The following is a 22,469-nucleotide window of genomic DNA, read 5'->3' as shown; positions in this document are numbered from 1 at the left end:
TTTAAACAAAAATAAAATACTTCACAAAAAAGTTGAGGGGCAACTGCCTTTACGACCCTTTTAATTTGCTTCCGAGAATAAGTTACCCAATTGCAAACAAAATAACAAAAATATAATTGAGTTGCACGCATTGCAAAAATGCAACCGAGAAGCCTCTTTAATTAAGTCTTGCACTTAAAAAGGAAAATAAAATTTACTAACCTGAAAATATGCAAAGGTCTGTGAATGAAAATACTTTATTACAACTGGCTGGTTAAACTCCAAATCAGGAATGAAGGGTAACTACACCAAAAGGGGCATTCACGGATTTACCATAGTTGATTATGGTATATGGAAGATAATCCTCGAGGCGCAGCTGAGAGCATTTCTTTTTCATATGCAACTATCGTATAACCAATTTAGCTCATACTTTATTTGCCGAGATATCAATGAAGTTCAATCATAAACATCATCATTAGACCAACTGAAGACTAATTAGAACTCGGGGAAGAAACTGCAAACGGAACTTAGGATAAACCCTATAATTGGTATTCACATGAATGTCAACTCACCAACAATATACAAGACACCAAAAAAAAATATCTGTCATATGAAAGATGTCAGACAACGTACATGTAAGCTTCGGAAACATTCGTCTTCTTGAACCAGATAGTGACGAATCTACGAATTTTCGTTATATGGTATTCCAACACAAGACTTGTACTTTCAACAGGAAAATTGAAGGAAAAAATCAAGTTACATATACAAATGTACTTTCAACCGACATAAACCATTTTTGAGGGTAGGCCCGGTTCAGCACCACATTATAAAAAAAAATTATACAAGGATTTTATAGTTACGTGATACATACACTTAATGTGCAATGCTATTAAAAACAAGTACTTTTTTTTCAAACTAGAGGCTCTAGAATGCCTGAATCGCTCACCTGGTCAAAACTAGTCTTTATAATTTTCTAAAGCTGGACGCATGACCTAACCGTACTAATGTCACAAGAATCATTTAATCAACACAGAGCAACTTAGTTAACCGCCCGGTTTTAATATTACAACATAAATCTCTAATTGTCATCTTTTTTCTAGGGCAATAACTCATAAATTGAGCAACAGATCTTTATGACAATTTCAGAAGAAGTCGGTTTTACCATACTGATCAATTTCCCCCCTAGAAAATTAGACTAAACCCTTTGATTTTCAAGTTATTTCAACATGTCCTCATTTTTGTTAGTGGCGGCATTTTTTTCGGCAGATAAAAAATTGTTAAGGATATCCTAACAAAGATTCATGCAATGTTTGGTTACAATCTATCCTATGGCTTGAAGTTGTCTAAGAGAAGATTTAAAAAAAAAATCCATTTCAGTACCCATAACTGATTCATTTTTCAACGGATCTTGCTGAAAATTTCGGCATTCACGTACATGTAGGTAATTCCATCATGCTGAACAATTTTAATCACTGCCAGATTTTAAAATTGAAATGTAGAATTCAGGGAAAAAATCCATTTCAGGACCCATTACTCATTCATTTGTCAACGGATATTTCTGAATATTTCGGCATAGGTCCATCCCATCATGCTGAACAAGTTATTCCCTACCAGATTTAGCTAAACAAAACTGTTTTTGCGTTTTGGCGTAATTCTACAATATGACCCCTATAGTGTATTTTAGTAACGATGGTCATATTTTCGCAAAATCAAAAATCCCCACATACAGATTGTTAAACATGTTCTACATAATATTCATGCAGAGTTTTAGTTTAATACATCCAATAGTTAAGAGGACAAAATTTTCAAAATTGGAAATGTTTAATTCGGGAACAAAATCTAACTCAGGACCCATAACTCATTCATTCGTCAACGAATCTTTCTAACAAAGTCGGCATAGATCAGTCGTGATTAACAATGTTACCCCTATATCAGATTTTAGCTAAACACATCTGTTTTTTAGTTATTTGCATAAGTCTACACTTTGACCCCTGTGGTCAATTTTTAGTAACGGCGGCCATTTGTCTGACTTGGGGATATGGAGGAAAGGAATTCCAACCTCTCACGTTGTAGGAGTAACTCAATACTTACCCCAGCAATGCTAGAAATGTCTGCCAAGCTATTTTCTGACTTGGGGATATGGAGTAACGGAATTCCAACCTCTTACGTTGTAGGAGTAACTCAATACCTACTCCAGCAATGCCAGAGGTTGTCTACCAAGCTATTTTCTGACTTAGGGATATGGAGGAACGGAATTTCAACCTCTCACGTTGTAGGAGTAACTCAATACCTACTCCAGCAATGCTAGAGTTTGTCTGCCAAGCTATTTTCTGACTTGGGGATACGGAGGAAGGGAATTCGGACCTCTTACGTTGAAGGAGCAATTCAATACCTACTTCAGCAATGCTAGAGGTTGTCCGCCAAGCTATATTCTGACATGGGGATATGGAGGAACGGAATTCGGACCTCTTACATTGTAGAGGTAACTAAATACTTACTCCAGCAATGATAGATTTTGTCTGCCAAGCTATTTCTGACATTGGGATATGGAGGAACGGAGTTCGAACCTCTTACGTTGTAGGAGTAACTCAATACCAACTGCGTCGGAACTAGAATTAGTAATTATTCAGCAAAATTACCTTACGTAATGTTCTGAAATATGAGTTATTTTACTGAGGCTTATAGAATTGTCGCACTTTAATTCTTGCTGCAAAATCCTGACATTCTGTTACGCTTATTATAGTATTTGTATGCTGTTTTCTTTTATAACTGCAAGATGCTTGGCTTTAGAGGCATGGACGAACACCGTGATCTATGTACATCACCATTGCTTGTAGCTTATGATTCGGCTTCTAACAAACACAAGCTGGAATTCTTTGGACGGGCGTCTAAAATCTTTCAGGGTGGTTATAATCAACACAAAGTACAGCCAAAGCATATTACATAATGGGAAGACATGGTCAACCTAACCGTCAATACCAGCCCACATGGAAGGTAGCCGTCAATAATATTCATGAGAGGGTCGCTTTAAATTTGAATTTGAATTAAGTGATTCGTATAATAAAAAATATTAATTAGGTATAAGAATAAGTAGATCTTTTTAAATATTGTCATATTTTTTTTCAAAAGTACAATCAAGGGCGGGAACTTTTGAAAAAGGGAGTTCTGGATAGTTCCCGAAAAAAAATGGAGTTCCAGGCTATTTGCTAATTTTTGCCAAATTTACAAAATTATCCAACAACTACATGTACGCAGACTTTTTGTATCGCGCAAGAATTCTTACAAGTAGGTTTCTGGAACATGGTTATGTTGTTACAAGATTGAAGTCATCAAAGCAGAAGTTTTGTGGTCGTCATCATGAACTCGTGGATCATTACGGTGTATCCATCTGCGCCACGAAAACTTATTTGTTCAACGTGTCATAGTGTTGCTTTCCTCTTTCGTCTACCCCGAACTTTTTATGAGCAACTCGGTGGGTGTTTCTAGAAAAGTTTCTACCCTACCGGTCCATCTGGTCCATGCCCAAGTTTTCAGTGGAGTCCGAGTTTCTCATTTGCTTTAGTTACTTTGTGTGTATGGTTTTAGCTGCTTTATATTCTTTGTTGTGTAAGTCTGTTTTCCATGTCTGGTCTTTGAACCTGGATTACATTCTTTTGATTTCCGCTATAACATTGGTTCCCTCTTCCTGTAGGTACATTATTTTAGCCACGAATTAATTAAAAGTTTGATCCATGGCGGATTCAGAGATTTATTCCTAGAAGGGGTTTCCACATGAGAAGAAGGGGGATTCGAGGCCAATATTTGATCATTTTGTCCTTAACAAAACCCAGGATCTCCTCCTCCCTCCACTGGATCCGTCACTGATCATTACTCTTCCGCAAGGCTGTGAAATTGTCGCTTTTGTAAATTTGCAGGATCGAGGACATCTATTACTGACTGCTCATGGCAATATGTCATAACAAGCGCATCTTACAATGTCACAAATATTCCCAATAAACATACGAAAATCAAGTAAGGAAAAGAGATGAGAAGTGAAGACTAACTTGAAGTGTTAAAACACCGCTGATATCCTGATCCTCTGTCCAATGAGCATTCCATTATGTACTGAGCGCTTCGTGAACAAGATCTATGAAGTTGGCTGTTAACGTCTGATCAAGTGGAACTGTACAGTAGTCTTCGGGACCGACCATTTATCTTTTTAGGGGCAGATGCTTTGCGTTTTTAAGCAGTTATGATTCCAATTTTGGATAAAAAAAAAACATTGTGACCAAACACACAAATAAATAAACAAACAAAAAATAAAAACTTTAAGGTGAATGCTTTTTAAAATTGCACTCTTCTAAAACTTGATCCTTCCCGCAAGATGTTTAATGGACAGGTCTCTTTAAGATTTCTCAGAGGGAACTATGATTGCCGGATATCTCGACGGAAGAAGGATCTGGATTTATAGTGTTATGAATTGTCTTGTACAATATTTTGGTGGAGTTGTTTATAATTTTGTTTAATAATCCAAGCAACAAGCATTTACGGATGCAGCCCCCCCTTTTAAAAAAAAACCAAAAAAAAACTATGGTAATCTGCTAAATATTCTATTGAATATGGCAATTTTTATCATATTCTTTAGTAAACCTGTCATAATCTGGTTTCCTTTATACTGATTTTGGCAATTATGTCCCATTCATGAAATCCTGGATCCGCCCCTGAGAAGATACTGTAAATCTAGTTTACATTCAAAGTCGATCTTGGCGAAAAGTGAACATGTCTAGACAATATCGCCCAATGGAAAGAAAATAGGAGTATTGTTGGTACAGATGAGCAGCCAGAGCAATTACTGGAAACTATAACTGCAACTAACAAATATTCTACCCTAAAGTGCATGTAATTTTTACCGTGTTATTGACAATGCGTACATTCTCCGCTACTAGCAAACGTTCGTTCTGCAATGCGCATGATCAAAAGATATTTGCAAGCTACATTGGGAGACAAGAGACTGTCAAACATTGCAATAATTAATGCATATTCATAGAGACATATCTGTGTGCATATCAGATGTTATTCACAATTTTGCCACCAAAAAAAAAAAAAACAAAAAACAAAAAAATAATAATAAAAAATAAAAGATTTTTCTTTTCTTTGATAATTCATTACATTGTGAATGATTCTTTCCCATGCTTTCTTTAGTGGTTTAATTTCGTGAAAATCGATACACTCAATGTATACTAACATGAAATGTCTAAAGACAACAATAACAAAACTGACGACAGCATGATACCATTATTCAACCGCAGACAACAATGACGAAACTAACCACAGCATGATACCATTATTCAACCGCAGACAACAATGACGAAACTAACCACAGCATGATACCATTATTCCACTGCCGACAGCAATGATGAAACTAAGACAGCATGATACCATTAATCCACTACAGACGACAATGATGAACTGACGACAAGATGATACCATAATTCAACCGCAGACGACAATGACGACACTGATGAGAGCGTAGTACCATTATTCCACCACAGACAACAATAACGAAACTGACTGTAGCATGATACCATTATTTCACTGGCTGTACTTGTGTAATTGATACAAAAGCTGGTGTCCGCGATTGTTTAATGGTGAATTAATAGGATGTTACACCATAAAAAACCAATCAATTAATAAAACAACAAATAAAGCCTTTAGATAAGAAACCAGTACAGTAAATACAAAATCCGAAAATGACAGAGTACATCGAAAAGGAAATTGTCGTAGACGACAATGACGAAACTGAAGACATCATGATCCCATTAATCGACGACAGACGACAATGATGAATTGACGAAAGCACGATACAATTATACCATCGGAGACAACAATAATGAAACTAACGACAGCATGTTGCAATTATTTCACTACAGCCAACCATAACGAAACTAACTATAGCATGATATCATTATTCCACTACAGAAAACAACGACGAAACTGAAGACAGCACGATACCATTATTCCACTACAGACGACAAGGATGAACTGATGACAAGCATGATACCATTACTCCACCGCAGACGACATTGACGACACTGACCATAGCTTAAACCATTATTCACCACAGACAACAATGATGAAACTGACGACATCATACCATTATTCCCCCGCTGACGACAGCGTAATACCGTTATTCCACCTCAGACAACAGTGACGATACTGACTATAGCATATCATTATTTCACCGCAGACGACAATGACGATAGCATGATACCATTATTCCCCTGCAGACGACAAGACAATGACAACAGCATGATACCATTAGTCCATCCCAGGCAACAATGACGAAACTGACGACAGCATGATACCATTATTCCACTGCAGACGACAATGACGACAGCATGATACCATTAGTCCACCGCAGTCAACAATGAAGAAACTGACGATAGCATGATACCATTATTCCACCGCAGACAACAATGACAAAACTGACAAAAGCGAGATACAATTATTTCATCGCAGTCAGCAATGATGAAACTGACTGTAGCATGATACCATTATTCCACCACAGACGAAAATAAAGAAACTGACGACATCATGATACTATTATTCGACGGCAGACGACAATGACGAACTGACGACAGCGTGATACCATTATTCCACCACAGACGAAAATAAAGAAACTGACGACATCATGATACTATTATTCGACGGCAGACGACAATGACGAACTGACGACAGCGTGATACCATTATTCCACCACAGTTAATTATCTGTTTCAAACTTTTCCTGTTTAAAATGTTAATTAATACTAGTGAAATCGAACGGAACCCTCTTAAATAAGGCCTCCAGCATGGATGGCCTTAGTAGATACCTTCTGGAAGGCATGACCTCTTTAGCAGATACAATCAGGAAGACATGAAACATATCATCATCAGATGGTAGCGATAAATTGGACACATCTTGACAAAACATCAACAAGACCACACTTTAACAGCCCTTCCATGGACACTAGAGTTACAGCCAAGCAGAGATAACATGGCGTCATACCATTGTGTTTGAAATGCACAAAATTAACCCCATCATGGGAATATCTTCTGAAAATGGCCAGAGACAGGCCAGTACAAACAAAAAAGAGATTTTAGTAATATATGTTTTATTTTTTTTACACCAGCAATCTGAATACTATTACAAGACAATTTACACAAAAAATCTCAAATGTGCTTGGATTAGAAGTAAAATTCTGGATACTTGAAACAATTCAGGAACAATAACTCTTCTCTTCTAAAGTTGAATAAAATCAGACTAATTATGGAGGACTGCAATGGCTTGATAATGTTTCACAGTAATTTTGAATTGAAAGCATATTTAATTTACACACGATCAAAATTGACATACATGTATTATTAAGTTATTGCAATAGTAACTTTAGAACTTAAACTTCTATAGCATTAAAAAAATTACCAAAAAGTTAAGTGGTAAATGTTGTTAAAATAGTGTAATAAAGTATACAAAAAAGATCAAAGAAAAAAATAACGAAACAAAAAAAAAACAAAAAAAAAAAAAAAAACATAAGTTCCCACTATGAAAAAAAACTTGATGATTCAAACTCGTTTGTTCTCAGAAACAAAATTTAATTACTGATGACTGATCGACAGGATTGACATGGAAGCAAAATGGATTACAATGTACTTTAGAATTAATATTATTGGACTGGATCTGTATTGAAACTAAATAATTAAATAAGTTTTAAATCAGGTAAAATGCATGTCCATTGCCCACAAATATGAAAAAAACAATTTTACTCAAGGATACTTTCTTTATCTGAAAAGATTATACTTTGATCTCTACATCAATAGATTTGTTTAGAATAATTTTTTAAGAGAATGTAAGAAACAATAAATTTTTGACAGAATTAGCTGCCCTTGAAATGTTAATTTTGTGTGCATTTCATTAAGATTATAAATCACCTTACCAAAATGCTTTGCTTTTCAAGTGCACTGTGGTGTGGTGTTAAAATAAAAAAAAAAACAAGTAATATTGACATATATTTGTTTTGCCTCATAACAATTTTTCCAATTTAGCCAATTACCAATAATGTTTTTAAATTTGGAATTATCTACAACTGAATGAATAATTACAAATGAACACTATATGTACATGTATTTTATACATGTTATTAACTTCACTCTTCAACATGCTGAAGTGCAAGTTCAAACAAATAATCAAGACACAATGTATAATACATGAAAAACCTTTCATAGCTTAGTTCTACATAAATAAAAGTTCTCACTAGAGAAAAAAATTCCATCTTAAAAAAAAAGAATCCAAATAGTCTGCCTTTCATGCGATAATCCATATTGGCAGAGCACATCATTAAAGACTCCGTGAATCGGCAAAGCCTCTTGAACGAGTCCATGTTGACAGCATCCTAAAGATGAATATATATTCCACAGAATGTATTGGAATGTGTCACTTCTTTGATGGACATTAAATATTAGGTTTGTCATTAATATCCATATTGATCATGACATATGTTGGATTCGCCCATTATCGGAAAATCCAAATTCACGAAATGTTTAAAACCAACTTCACCATGCCTTGGCCATCTACATGTAGATACACGAATATTGTCCTTAGTGTTTCAGAAGATAAATTTTAAATCATTCTACCATTCAATGTACATGTACATGTAATTCCATATGGTTAGGCCTCATTAGTTCTAAAATAAAAACTGGGTTTATTCATCTCAGGGAAAATCCTAACTGACCTTTTTAACAAGTCACTTGATATTTCCTATTCAATTGTCAGACTTTGGTTTGGTGGAATTGAACTGTGAATAATTGATGTAAACATACTTACAGTGGGTATCCAGGGGGTTCATGGGGTGATGGAAAATTTGTGTTACATATATCTTCATTAAAAATATCCAATGAGCAAATAATGACCTGAGTGCCCTTTGGGGACCCCCCTTTTTTAAATTTCTCAATCCAACTCTGTAAGTACATAAACACGGAAATGAAACATATATATATATATATATATACAAAAAAAATAAACAAATATTGTAAATGAATAAATGTGCATTCTACTCATGCCATGTACATTTATATATTGATAAAAATTACATTTAAACATAGATGATGTACTGTACACACGGTAAGTATTGAAGAAATCTCCATGCATTTACAATTAGTGAAAATACATGTGATTTCCAGTTTATTTACTTTAAGTCAAAAATATTTCAAATTTCAAGAAAAAAAAAATGAATATACGTGTAACTTCAGAAGAATTTATAAATGTACAGTACATGAAGAAATGTATTTATTTTTTTTTAAATGAAATTTGAGGTGAATATACATGTACAAGGATATCACAAGTTGTCAAAGTTGAAGGTGAAATGTCTTGTATAACAATTCAAATCCTGTATAAAAATAAAAATAAAGTATAATACATGTTTTTACATACTACTTCTTTTACAGTTTCATTTTAATATTTGAAAGTATTGTTTTTTAAGAGTCATTAAAAGGATGCATACATGTACATGCATTCATAATATTTATAACTACAATAAGTTATATTTGTTTACAGTGCCTAACATGTTCATTGTTTTAAAGAGTCTTTTAAAAGAATATACATGTATATACATATATGATATTCATGACAAATAACAAATAAATATTTTTTAAATCATTTGAGTAGGACTAAATCAAAGATAGAAACATGAAAATGATAAATACAACTATATACATGTACAAAAACAATGAAGTGAACAGATTTTCACTGATGACACATCTAGATACATGTACAGGTATTTGAAAAAAAACAACTTGATGAAGACCAAGACTTATTAATAAAGAAATATAAAATAATTTCCAAAAAATCAATTATTTTACTAAATAAACTGTTCAGGGTTTGACATTAAAGGTTGCCCGATTGCCCGGGGCAAGTAAAAACGACATCAAAGTTGCCCGACTGGGCAAGTGAAAAAAATATGTGCCCAAATTACATTATTTCTGATCATCGCAGCTCTAAAACATCGAAAATTACTTCTGTATAGTTCGCCATTCTTCCCGACCTTGCTGACCTAGATTATCATTGGATAGTTTTCTGATTTTCCCTTTGCCAAAAATATATTGTATGATATTAATGTCGACCAATCAGATGCGTCCAATTGTACATCTATTTTTGTTATCCAATTGAACATCGCGATTTATTTATGGAATTTCTTACTTTGGAAAACTGTAAGAAATCTGTATCGAAAACTTCGAAAATATGAGAGAAAAAGAGAAATAAAATTCTATAGAAGATAGTTATTGTTGTCCATTTGTTAAACTAAAGATGTGAAATAAAAACTCCTCACATGAATACTTGTAATTTCTTTGCTTCTTGTTTTACCCCTTATTCCCGCAAAAAATATGACGGCTTTTCGATTTATTTGGCTTGCAATTAATCAGTTCTCCCCAAGTGTCGAGGGAGTAAGCATGGCCAAGCAGGGGACACTTGACTGTTTTGGGGTAACTGGGGTCCCCGAAATTCCACAGAAAAATACAAAAGCTGACTATGAATTAAAACGAAAACGTGGGTTTAATGATGGATGGCTGAAATTTATGTTAAACCACTGTCATCTGCATTATAGTTGAACAGTTTCTTGCCATCCACGTCTTATTAAACAAGGGTTTCTGGTTTAAACACTATATAGTGACACAAAATTCTGGGCAAGTGAATCACATATGTCACTTGCCCGACTGGACAAGTGAATATAAAAGTTAATGTCAAACCCTGAAACTAATTTAGTATCATTTCTTTTAAAGATTTTTTATTATGTTAATTACAAAATGTATTACATTTATGTAAATAAAAAAGTAAAAATGTATTAAAGATAATTAAGTCAGTAAATTAAAACATGTTTCTTAGAAAAAAATTCTGATATTGTTATGAAGATTTCTGATAAATTAAATCATTATAGATTAAACATATTTTATTTATCTTTAGATCTGAATTTGTTTAATAAATTAATATTGTTTTAGTCCATCAAGAGAAGAAAAAAACACTAAATCATAATAAATGCACCATTCAACAAAATATACATGTACATGTTATAATCTTATTAGTCATAAAAATACAAACTGGCATTGTTCCTCACATGAATCATACATTAGATTTGAACCAATTATAAAATACAGGTATAGGTGTTAACATAATTACAGTGGTGGGTTCAGGGTGTAGTCCCCCTTTGAATAATTTTTAATTTTTGCAATCTATGGACCTTAATGAGCAAATAATAACCTGGCACCCCTCCCCTTTTTCATAATTTCTCCATACACCCCTGTTAGTGCTAAATATATAAAATCAAATACACATACATGTACATATATATTTACACAACAACTGACTTAAAAATCAACATTTTATACATGTAGCTGTACATGTACCTAATGTGAATCTATAAATTGAAGATATTTCTATTTATCATTGCATTTGCAAGTACATGTAATCACTGTTGTGGTTAATTTAATGTCCTTAGTAGTATCTTTCAATAATATACATGTAATTAATATTTCAAGAAAAAAACACAATAAAATTTATGAAATAAATAAAACTTTTAACAAAAATATGTTGATTTTAGTTGAAGCAATGAAGACTTATAAGGATATCACATGTTGCCAAAAAAATTCTATGATATTAATTCAAATCATGACTAAAAAAATGCTACATGTACATTACATGACTGTACTTTTTTAATTATTGTTTTAAAGAAATTTATTTTTAAAGGCCTACATGTAAATACTGGGTATGAATAAATCACTAATACATGTACATGTACTTATCTTTTACCACATTCATATCTTGATGTGGTACATGTATGGTGTTAGATATTTACACAAAGTAATACTAGTATTAAAATTTTTGATTTTAATTATTTTCAGTTTTCAAATGAGAAAATTTCATTTATTTAGAAACATGAAAATGCAAATATATACAACAAAAGGCAAACATTATTTTCAATGATGACACATCTACATGTAGATACATGTACATGTATTTGACAATCTTGATGAAGGCCAACTCTGATTGATAAAAAATGTAAATTAAATTTATTTTACACTGTACTCAATATGAATTTTCTGTACTATTTGAAACTTTTAATAAGTTAATAATTATCATATTTTTGTAAATCTTATGCCAAAAATTAAATCATGTATCTTTTCTTTTTATCAAGTTAATTATCATATGAACAAATTTATGTTTATTTATGTCTGACAATTAAGAAAAAGGTGGAAATGTCTGATATTATTAAAATTACTTTAGAAAAACAAACCCTACATGTAAACAAATATTTAATAATTTATTTTTTATGAGAATTTTGCACTGAAGGTATTGTTTATCTGCCATCCATATTATCTCACAATTGCAGAGCTGAAATACCATGATTTCCCGTCATATTTCTGCTATTTACATTTAATGAAAGAAAAACCGAAGTTCCGAATGAAAATGTTACAACTGGTACCTAATATGAAACTCACCACATATAGTATTCAATTGGCAGGGAACCAGAAATATGGCGGGAAATCATGGTATTTCAGCTCTTCAATTGTGAGATTATAGGGAACATTTCAAAACATCCATAGAAAAAAGATGGCGGATAGACAATACGCTGAGTGCAAAATTCTCATAAAAAATAAATATGGAAATATTTCGATCTCGGAGGTAAGAACGAGAAATAATTGTATGAAAGTTGTAGTACAGAACGACATGAATTAAATGCCAACTTTTTTAAAGGAACTTATGAGTAATTTAAAAGATAATTAAAAAACTGCAAACAGACTGAGGTGAATTCGAGTATACATGTAAAACAATAAAACATGTTTTCTTACCTTGAAGTTGAAATTGAATTAATCTCAATAATTTGTTTATTTCAGTGATGGTTCTCCATCAAAAGTCAATATACAGTAAATATCCTGACCACCTTGTAATCAACAACAGTGAGATGATGATTCACTTTATCATAATGTACACACCACGGGCGACCCAACTTATCATCTCCACTGACTACAACTTCATGTTTATCTCCATCCCTTGAAATTAGTAATAAATTACCTTTGTTATAATTACACACAAAAATATTCTGGTGTTCATCCATTGATATTCCATAAGGCCATGACATTGTATTGTGATCCTTGAATGTGAAGATAACTCTGAGGTCAGAATCTAAGACAGTAACTGTGTCGTTGTTGTTGTCAGGACAGGTATAACATATTCTGTTGCCATCTGTGTCTATATATGAATCACCATCAACAGTCTGGTCATCATGGAGTTTGTCTATTTTTTCTGTATCTATATTAATTTTTCGGATTCCTACCTGATGTACACAGAAGTATAAATGTCCATCACTATGTGTAATTCCACTGACTCGACTCTTTATCTGAAGTGTTTTAATGATTTTACTCCTGTCTACATCTATGATGGAGATTGTTTTATGGAGAGGATTAGAAACAGCAACATGGTTCTCATTGATGACTGTTACATCGTATACTGCTCCTTGTCCTCCATTAAATCTGACTGATGATTTGTGTTGACCATTACTGTGTAGTATGTTTACTACACCATTGTGATAATCAGTCAACACCAGGAGTCCATTAGGCAGCCTACAACAACCACCACACAAACCTTGATCTACTGTAAACTGTTGTTTAAGTGTCAGTTGTCTGGGGAATCTTGTCTTCACCTCTGCCTGACCTACGTTTGGTTTGTTTATGTCTATGGATGTTGTATTTTTTTCTTTTGATACTTTAATGTCACACAGAGTTTTTATTCCAAAAATTGTGTCGTCTGCTGTGATGTTTTCGTTCATTTCTATGTCTGTATTATCCATGGCTCCTTTTTCAGATAATTTATGTAAGATTTCTTCTGATTCTTGGACTTCTCTCTCCATTTGTTTTGTTGCAATGAATGTTTCGAAATTTGATACATGGTTCTTAATGAGTTCTTCCTGTTCCAATAATTCACCAAATTTTCTTTTATTTGATTCCAGGATTTTTGTGGTGGCTTTGATTTCATTTATATTTTCATTTACAACTGACTCTAACTCTGATAGTGTTTTGTTTTCTAGTTTCTTAATTTGATCAATAAGATTTTGTGTTTTTTCTTTTACCTCAGTTGATAGTTTTTCCTTCTTTTTCTGTAGTTTTTTCACATTTTCTTCCCTGTCAATGATTGCATTCAAGACAGCTTCATGATTTGTTTTTATATTGGTCCATAAATCCTCGAAAACTGCAGATGATTTTACTTCACGGATGACATCTTCTATATCTAAAGTGTCTTTACACTTTTTATGGGACTCCAGTCGACATTTTTGACAAATAACAGAGTCATGAGACCTACAGTAATATTGATATCTTTGCCTGTGTTCTTCACAGTCAAGTTGAATTTTTTTGTCGATGAATGATGCCATTTTTCTGCAATATAAAGACAAAACTATGAATTTTAATTTTAGTCCAGGAGACAATTCTCTTAAAATCAATTATATATAGCTTAGTATAATCACTTTTTGGGATTTGGCATTGGTTCTATTTTTTTGTTTTGACGGTGGTGGTCAAAGCAAAAAAATTTCTCCAGGGTCGAATCCAAAAATGGATAAGGCTTGTTACAAAATGTATTTTTATTGACTTTTGAATGAGTTTACACATTTCATACAGGTTAAAATCAGTTACATACAGCTGTGCTGCGAAACGTAGCTTGAACTATTATTTTGTGATTTGGCACTGAGGATATTTTTTTCTTTTGACATTGGTGGATTCAGCTTATTACCATTTTTTTTTATTGACTTTAGAATAAGTTTATATAAACCTTTCAACTTTCAACTACCCTGGACTTTTTATGAGCAACTCGGTCTGTGTTTCTAGAAAAGCAGAGGACACTTAACCTACTTTGTATGTATTATTTTAGTGACATGTACTTCATGTTCTTTTTTATGTCTGTTTTCTATGTTTTATCTTTCTCACTGGATTACTTTCTTTTGATTTCTGCTAGAACCTTGGTTTCCTTGATTACTATTCATACAGTGGGTTAACCCTCATGGAGCGCAGTGGTCAAAATACTAAGCCTCTTGACCTAACTTAGCAGATACGCTCATCAGTCGTTTGAATTGTAGCGACAAATAGCAATATTTGACTCTTTTTTGCTATTTGTCACTTATATTCAAACGACTGTGCGTACATGTATATTAAGCCCTTGTTTTCCGTTAAAAAAATCCAAAGTTGTAATTTCAAAGGTTAAACCTACTCCAGCAATGCTGGAGTTGGCAAGCTATTTTCTGACTTGGTGCCATCCTGAGAGTTGGGGTATGGGGGAACGGAATTCCAACTTCTAACGTTGTAGGAGTAAGGTTAAACCTCTCTGGAATCTCGAATTTAAGTACTTGCATGTGTCATCCCTTTCGGGATCGGTGGTGGTCAAAACAAAAATATATCTCCTGCACCGAATCACAACAGGAATTACTGTCATGTCTTAACTTGGCACAACCGTATATATCGTTTGAAAATCAACACAGTTATTGAGGGACAATATGTTTGTATGACTTACAGACATGCAACACCGTCAGGGATTTAAATTACCGGTGGTCCTACACCTTTCAGACAGACGCGGAGTTTCTGTTTCAATGATGACGTAAGTCTGCGGGTCTCACTAATTGGCGACAAGAGGTGACAAAAAGCGACAAGAAACAACAAGTGGAATAGCGCAAAGAAATTTTTGTTTTTATTTAAACAGAGACATACAATTGTTTATTTATGTGTTTGATTTAAAGCAAAAAAAAAAAAAAAAATAAATAAATAAATAAATAAATAAATAAATAAAAGAATAAAAAAAATAGGAAAATATTGTCTTTAAAAACCAGGAAAAGAATATTTTTCAGGTAAAAATGTGAAGATAAAAAAGGTTGTTAGAAATATTTCCAAAATGATAGTAGTATAAGGAGGATTTTTTTCATTAAAGAAAAATAATAAAAAAGAAAGAGATAAATCAATAAAGTAACAGGAAAACTGACTTCAAAATATGTTATAAAGATTCAATTGTCTCATTTTTTAGAATAAAACATATTGCTCAACTTGGTATTATTTTTGCAGTTTTCATATCTCTCTAGAGAATAACCCATTTTATCATATATTTTGAACTAGTTTCTTTTATAACAATGCATTTTGCTATGTTTTTCTTCGGTTAAAGAAAAAAATAACCTTTTCTTTTAATCATACCATTGAATATTGTTTCCAAATAATTTCCTGTTTGTTATTTCACATAAAACATGTTTCCATACTTTTATCAATTTGAAAATACATCAAATCAAATCTAACATATAAAGATATAGTTTCTTTATGAATTGTAGTATCTAATTTATTCAAACTGTTCATTGGTCAAATTGAGAAAAGATTTTTTTTATTTTAAATTTGTATCAGTTGACTTCCGTTTTTTTCTAAATTTTCCTAAAAATAATTAACTCATTTTTTTCAATAATTATCTCATTTTTGTCCTATGTTACTTTATTTGGCCTTTAAATGAAAAAAAAACGTCGCTTTAATTTCTCGAATTCTTGACCTTTCTTGTCCCCACTTGACACCTCTTGTCACTAATTAACTATAAATTTCTATAGGAAACATTTTGTTATAGTTTGCTAAACAATGTGACATTGAGTCACGGTAAGATAGCTACTTGTTGCAGTTTGTGTTCAAGCTTCCTGGTTCAATCATAATACAGAGTATCAGAAGTACTTGTAAAGTCCGAAACAAACTCAATATAACATCAAACGAAACGAAGAACGAAATCGAAAGAAATGAAATATAACAGAACTAATCAAAGCAGATCCATTAATTTAATATAGAAATTGAAACATGTCCCAATAATCATTATAATTGATAGGATTTTAGGCTATGCCAATGATGGACGGAGCACTTGTGTAATCGTCTACTTCCGTCAGAATATTTTAGCCAGTCATAGTTCTGGTCTTACATTCTACATACATGTATATAGGTCGCTGACTCTTCGTTAAAACAATTAATTGTGTTTTGGGTTGGAAGGAAAAACTATTTGAAAATAATATACGTTGTGAAGTGGCTCAGTTAAACGTACATAAGAATAATGAATAAGTTAACAATAGCCACATTTAAAGGTAAAAAGGGAACTACATACGAATATATTCAAGTTACCTATTCATTTTTAAACGCATAATAAACCATTTGATGTTTAACTAGAAATGAAAACCCAGCGAGATTGTAAATAGTCTTCAATCATAGAAAAAAGAATAATAAAAGGAATGCCGAGTACTAATTGGGAAAACTGTCTTATGCAGGCCTTGAGGCAGTGGTTCCAGTCAAAAAACATTATAAAGAAAGGAATGCTATGCTTTTATTTGTCGCTCATCGTTTGACCATTTTGTTACAAAAAGGTACCATAACCCCCAAAACCATCCTGACGTATCATTCACTGTATCATAAATATATTTTTATTACGGTTACCGCCTCATGACAACGGAAGCTACGAGATGGCAAATAAAAATGAAACTTTGCATAGACGATGGCATATGAATTTCGATAATGCACTTCTTGGAAATTGTGCCATATTTTGGTCTAATATTATTGCTTTTTGCAATATTAATCATTCTGTTTTGCTATTTTGGCCATGATTGGTGAAATTATATCACAGGGGCTTGCTCACACTATGAAATATGCAGCCCGACTCTATATATTAAGAAGTATTTGGTGGTGATTTATTAGGTTGTTTGCAGGGCAGTAATAAGTTATAAATATATTTGATTTTATTCGGGGTGGGGGGTGGTTGAGTTGAAGCGAGTTACCCCAAAATCTGGGATTCCCGTTTTCTTGTTATATACTATTCGGACTGCATATTTGGGAGTAGGACCAATCCCCTGTGATAGTATTATAATACTTTATCGTTTATGTTAATGTACGTGTCTCTGTACTAGGTGCCCAGAAACTAAGCGCTTTCACATGACACATAGGTGTCTATGAAACAACTTGTAGCACTTGAGCTATGAACTTTATCAACTGAGAAATGAAGATAGTTGAGTGTAACACGTTTCTAAGGATATGATTTATTTCAATGATTTGTGGCTTAAGGAGGTAGAGCTGGGGTAGGGGACGCCTCTTGAAATCAGTGATATGGTTACATCATATTCGATTTCACCAAAGCATATAACGCTTTCATTTGAAACATAATGAAATCAGTCCAAGTTACTTGATGCTTACATGATATTGATGTCAAATGCTGAATACAAACGTTATAATGATTTGTAAGAGTTATGTCCTTTACCCTATGTCTACCTCCTTAAATTTGAATTATTTAACAGACAGTTTTGACCTGGAGGTCGATAAACTGAATTTCGACCTGAAAATTTAAAATTGGGAATGGTCAACTAGTAGTTTGTAGTTCAATTATGGGCTATATCGGAGTGTTCCATGTAAACATATATCGAACCCGAACATTACGCAAACTGGCACGCTACTATGATGCATTATAATGTATTTTGGTGTGTGTGTTTTTAAATGTCCCTCATAATCAGAATGGTGAATTTAAGAAAAATAAAACGATGAGTTTAATATTAACCATTTATAATAATAAGCTTATAATAAGCTTATGTTAAGATACGTTTGAATTCGATTCCCGTACTTTCCTTTTATTCCATATTTTTGGAATACGACGAATATTTGAGGCGCTAAAACGATTGATATAAATTGATTCAGTACATGAGTACTTTGATTCTACAGCATGAATCACCTCTACCATTGGCAGTGTCTGAATTCTACGTGGATTGGTACTTGAATATACATGTATTAATACTTGTTATATATGGATTTGTGTACATTGTATTGAGGCAGACCTCATTCTGTTTCGATATTTCAAAAAAAAAAAAAAACAAACAAACAAAACAAACAAAACAAACAAAAAAACAAACAAAAAAAAAAACAGACTAGTCTTAGTCTTAAAGTTTGACCCTTGACATATTTATCAACCATTATGAAATAATAAAGCACGGAAAATACAAGAAGATGGTACAATGAACTGAAGTAAAAGCTGAATGGAAAAGTAAATCTTACTCTTTACTGGTCAGTATTCCCAATTAGCACGAAGTTAACTTATTTGAACGTCAGAGAGGAAAACGCCCTGTTGGTTTAGTACGGAATGTTATCTTTTTACTTCCTGGTATAACCACAGATTACACACGATTAGTTATGGAAGCTCATAGGGTACACCCGAGTTGTTTTTTTTCAAAATAAGTCAGAATAATTGGTTAAAACTTGTCTTGTCGACATTTCAAAGGTCAGAATGTTGTTTTATAAACAAACATGTCGACTTTTATCATCATATATTTCTCGACTTTTTTCCCCTAGTTCGAATGATCGAAGTGTGTGCATTATACATGTATCATGGCGGCTTGTTTTTGTCAACTTTGTAAACCACATGTCCACATATTTTATTTCAATACACAATTACACATGCGCAATCACGAATGTCGAACGCCTGTCAGATTGTTATTTACATCGGCTAGTTCTACATCCCATCAACAAATAATTTGCCGAAAGATAATTTATTTGAACAAAATACATCTTACCAAGCCAATATAATATTATTTCCACAGAAAACACAATGTTAATGCTACAGACGTATGCTGTTCTCCCACAGGCGTATTTTAACCTGACAGGCGTATGCAGTCGTATTTAAGTAGAACCGGGAATATCTGCCAATCAAAATCGAGCTACATAAAGGACTTCGTCGACAATAAAATGACCTCTTTTTTTTTTAATTTTATACTTCACTTGAGAAATAATTTCTTAAAATCACGTTTTTTAATTAAATCATTCAAATACTCTTTTCAAACTATTTAAATTCAGTTTCATTTTAAATTTACGATTTTCGTCGTATCTTGAAACTGCCCGTATGTAAATACGATCAACAGCGGAATGCTTGAAATCGAAGTGCAACGAGAAAACAATGATATCTTGGTAGGTATCCGTCGAAGAAGAAGCGAAGTTATATACTAAGAAGAGAAATATACAATATTACCATGATGCTTGAAGCGGAGTTTTGACGGAGGTGTCAACAAATTAAAACCACACACGGTTACTGTACTGTGATTGTCTGTGTACAGAGTCACAGGTTAATTTATAGCACGCCCGAACTTCGTCAAGTTCATGAAGTTTTTCACAAAATCAAATTCAAATTCTAATATTCGGTAGGCATTGCCTAAACCAGCGAGCATCATGAGCTTTACCATATATGTACCGTCTGTGCGAGATTCGTAAAAAATATTAAAGGACATTACAATGATGGGGGGGGGGGGGGTCGACCCGGATGAATTTTTTTTCTGCAAGTTCAGTATTTTTCTTAACATTTAAGCAGCGAGCAAAATCAATATTTCTATTTAAAAAAAACTGCCTTGTGAATATATGGGGAATTTTTTTCAATAAATGAATAACTTGAACATTCCCCCCCCCAAAAAAAAAAATCAAACCCCATAACCCCCTTTCCTCTCACTCTCAAAATGGTCAATAACTGTACAGCACTTTGCAATACTTTACATTTTTTATCCCTTAAGGGCATCTCTAGCAACATCAATTTTAGTTTCAATCTGTACAGATGCCGGAAATATTACAGTTCTCCACCGATAGTGGGAATATTTTACATTTGACATAAACAAAGTTCAGATGACAGCTGCAAATTCCAAACAGAAAATTATTGCCTTTCCTATCTTGGAAAAGCTATGCTGCGATTTTGATAATATAATCGGAATTATAGTTTTTCCGAGGCGGTTAGGTTCTTGACAACAACAACAGTGGAAATACACATACGTACATCCATGTGTTTCCAGAAGTTTTTATAAACATACCATTCACTTCTTTAAATAATTAAAACAAATTAAAAAAAAACTTGAAAACTATCAGAAAAGATGAATTTATTTCTACTGAAACATAATCTTAACCCATTTGTTTGATTGAAGGATATGACATATTTTCGGCGTAAGGACAGTCACCTTTTATTACTTCTGGGACATGACTTTTTTTGTTAGTGTATTGGGGAACCTTTAGGTTACAGACCACCAATTCAACCAATGAGCATTTGGAACGTACGCAAAAATAGTCCTACGCAGAAATTACCCCTGTTCCTCAAAGTGCTGTGAAAAAAGTTCTCATCTCATTTAAAAAATTTAAACAGTTTCTGAAAGGAAAAACATTTCTGTACATTTTATAGGTGCACTTTGCTTCTTGTAATGTGAAGCCTAATCTCCATAATGATTTCTAAATATACACCTATCTTGTGAAAACACTGGGATTTCCCATGCTATTTATAGACACTTCACTTCCAGTGACCAGTACTGCACTGCAAGTCTGCTAACCCCACATGCCATTCTGAGGATTGTGAGCTGACATATGTAGAATCATGCTGATATATAGTCCTCTGCAGGTTAAAGTTAAGGTAAAGTCCAGAGAAGCCTTTGAATATTGTGAAATTAGCATAGAAGCCTATGGGAAGTGGAATTAGTGGTTTCTAGCCTTAAGCTTAGGCCATGGCAAAATGAAAAGTTTCTTGGAATAGCTTTAAACTACTTGAAGATCTTGTAAACTTTGCTATGAGAGGAATACACTACAAAAATCCTTCAAAATATGCATTTTCTTAAGTTATAGGTCCAAATTATGGAAAATTGGTCTTTTTGGCTGCATTTTATGTCCTATCTTGTGAAAAGTGTAGAAAATTTAGTAAAAATATCAAATATTTAACTTTGAGGGCTATATTTACCTAAATATGGTGGTAATCAGCACTTGAAATCAAGTTTTGTGTAAATTTGAGCAAAAATTCGATTAGAAATGAGGAAAAACTCACTTTCATTACTGCGGTTAAGGACATATAAGCATTTCCCTATGTCAACATGGAAAATCCATTTTTGAGTACTTTTTTTGCTTTAGGTGCCCTTTACTTGTCATGTTTTATTGTGAAAACACTGTATTTACAAATTTAAAGCCAAATATATCACCTTTTGTGAAAATTTAAAGATTTAGGGTTTTTGACATGTGATCAAGAAAAAGGGGGAGGCATATCAGACATGAATTTTTAAAAATAGACCAATTTTTTAGAAAATGACTACTTTTAAAGGCTATCTCTTTATTAATATTGTTAAAAAACAAGTTGTGATTGATTTTTTTTATTTGAAAAGTCATAAAAAGTTCTTTGCAAATATTTGATGCACTTAAGTATGGTAGAATATTGTCACTTTTTTGCTCGCGCAACTTGGTTACCTTATATTTAAAAATCAAATAAAAAAAAGTGTAATTGTACTAAAAAAGATAATCAATGGTGAGCTGCAGACTGTTATTGTCCAGTGTGCTAAATTAATTTGATTACTTAAATAATACTGGTCATTATCAAAACAGGTTAACTAATTATGGAAGTGGTAAGGTACACATGTGTGGTATATATTTCATGCATTCTAAAGAAAGATGTTGGCA

General features: G+C 32.9%; 1 protein-coding gene and 1 long non-coding RNA gene across 9 annotated transcripts in view; one reads left to right on the top strand and one right to left on the bottom strand.

The window, feature by feature from the left end:
* Positions 1–7,094: 7,094 nt before the first annotated feature.
* LOC148600622 (uncharacterized) lies at positions 7,095–19,194 on the bottom strand. Of its 2 annotated transcripts, none has more exons than XM_088558080.1 (2): positions 19,065–19,194; positions 7,095–14,414 (listed from the first exon to the last, which is right to left on the bottom strand). In XM_088558080.1, the coding sequence occupies exon 2, from the start codon at positions 14,408–14,410 to the stop codon at positions 12,899–12,901; it is 1,512 nt and encodes a 503-aa protein (XP_088414206.1). In that variant the 5' UTR covers positions 14,411–14,414; positions 19,065–19,194; the 3' UTR covers positions 7,095–12,898. The 2 variants fall into 2 exon arrangements, with proteins under 2 accessions (XP_088414206.1, XP_088414207.1); XM_088558081.1 differs by lacking the exon at positions 19,065–19,194 and adding an exon at positions 15,541–15,639.
* Positions 12,345–22,469, top strand: part of LOC148600621 (uncharacterized) — a 37,389-nt gene continuing 27,264 nt past the window's right edge. For 6 of the 7 annotated variants that reach the window (XR_015917853.1, XR_015917856.1, XR_015917857.1 and 3 more), the window contains exons 1-2: positions 12,601–12,666; positions 15,543–19,970. This is a non-coding gene — a long non-coding RNA (uncharacterized LOC148600621). Of the gene's footprint in view, positions 12,667–15,542; positions 19,971–22,469 lie in introns of all 7 variants that reach the window. The other variant, XR_015917855.1, reaches the window with a different exon arrangement.

Source organism: Perna viridis, chromosome 13, assembly GCF_037379345.1.
Source record: "Perna viridis isolate PV_CMFRI_1.1 ecotype Kerala chromosome 13, ASM3737934v1, whole genome shotgun sequence".
Lineage (NCBI taxonomy): Eukaryota > Metazoa > Mollusca > Bivalvia > Mytilida > Mytilidae > Perna > Perna viridis.
This window is presented reverse-complemented; position numbering and strand designations above follow the sequence as displayed.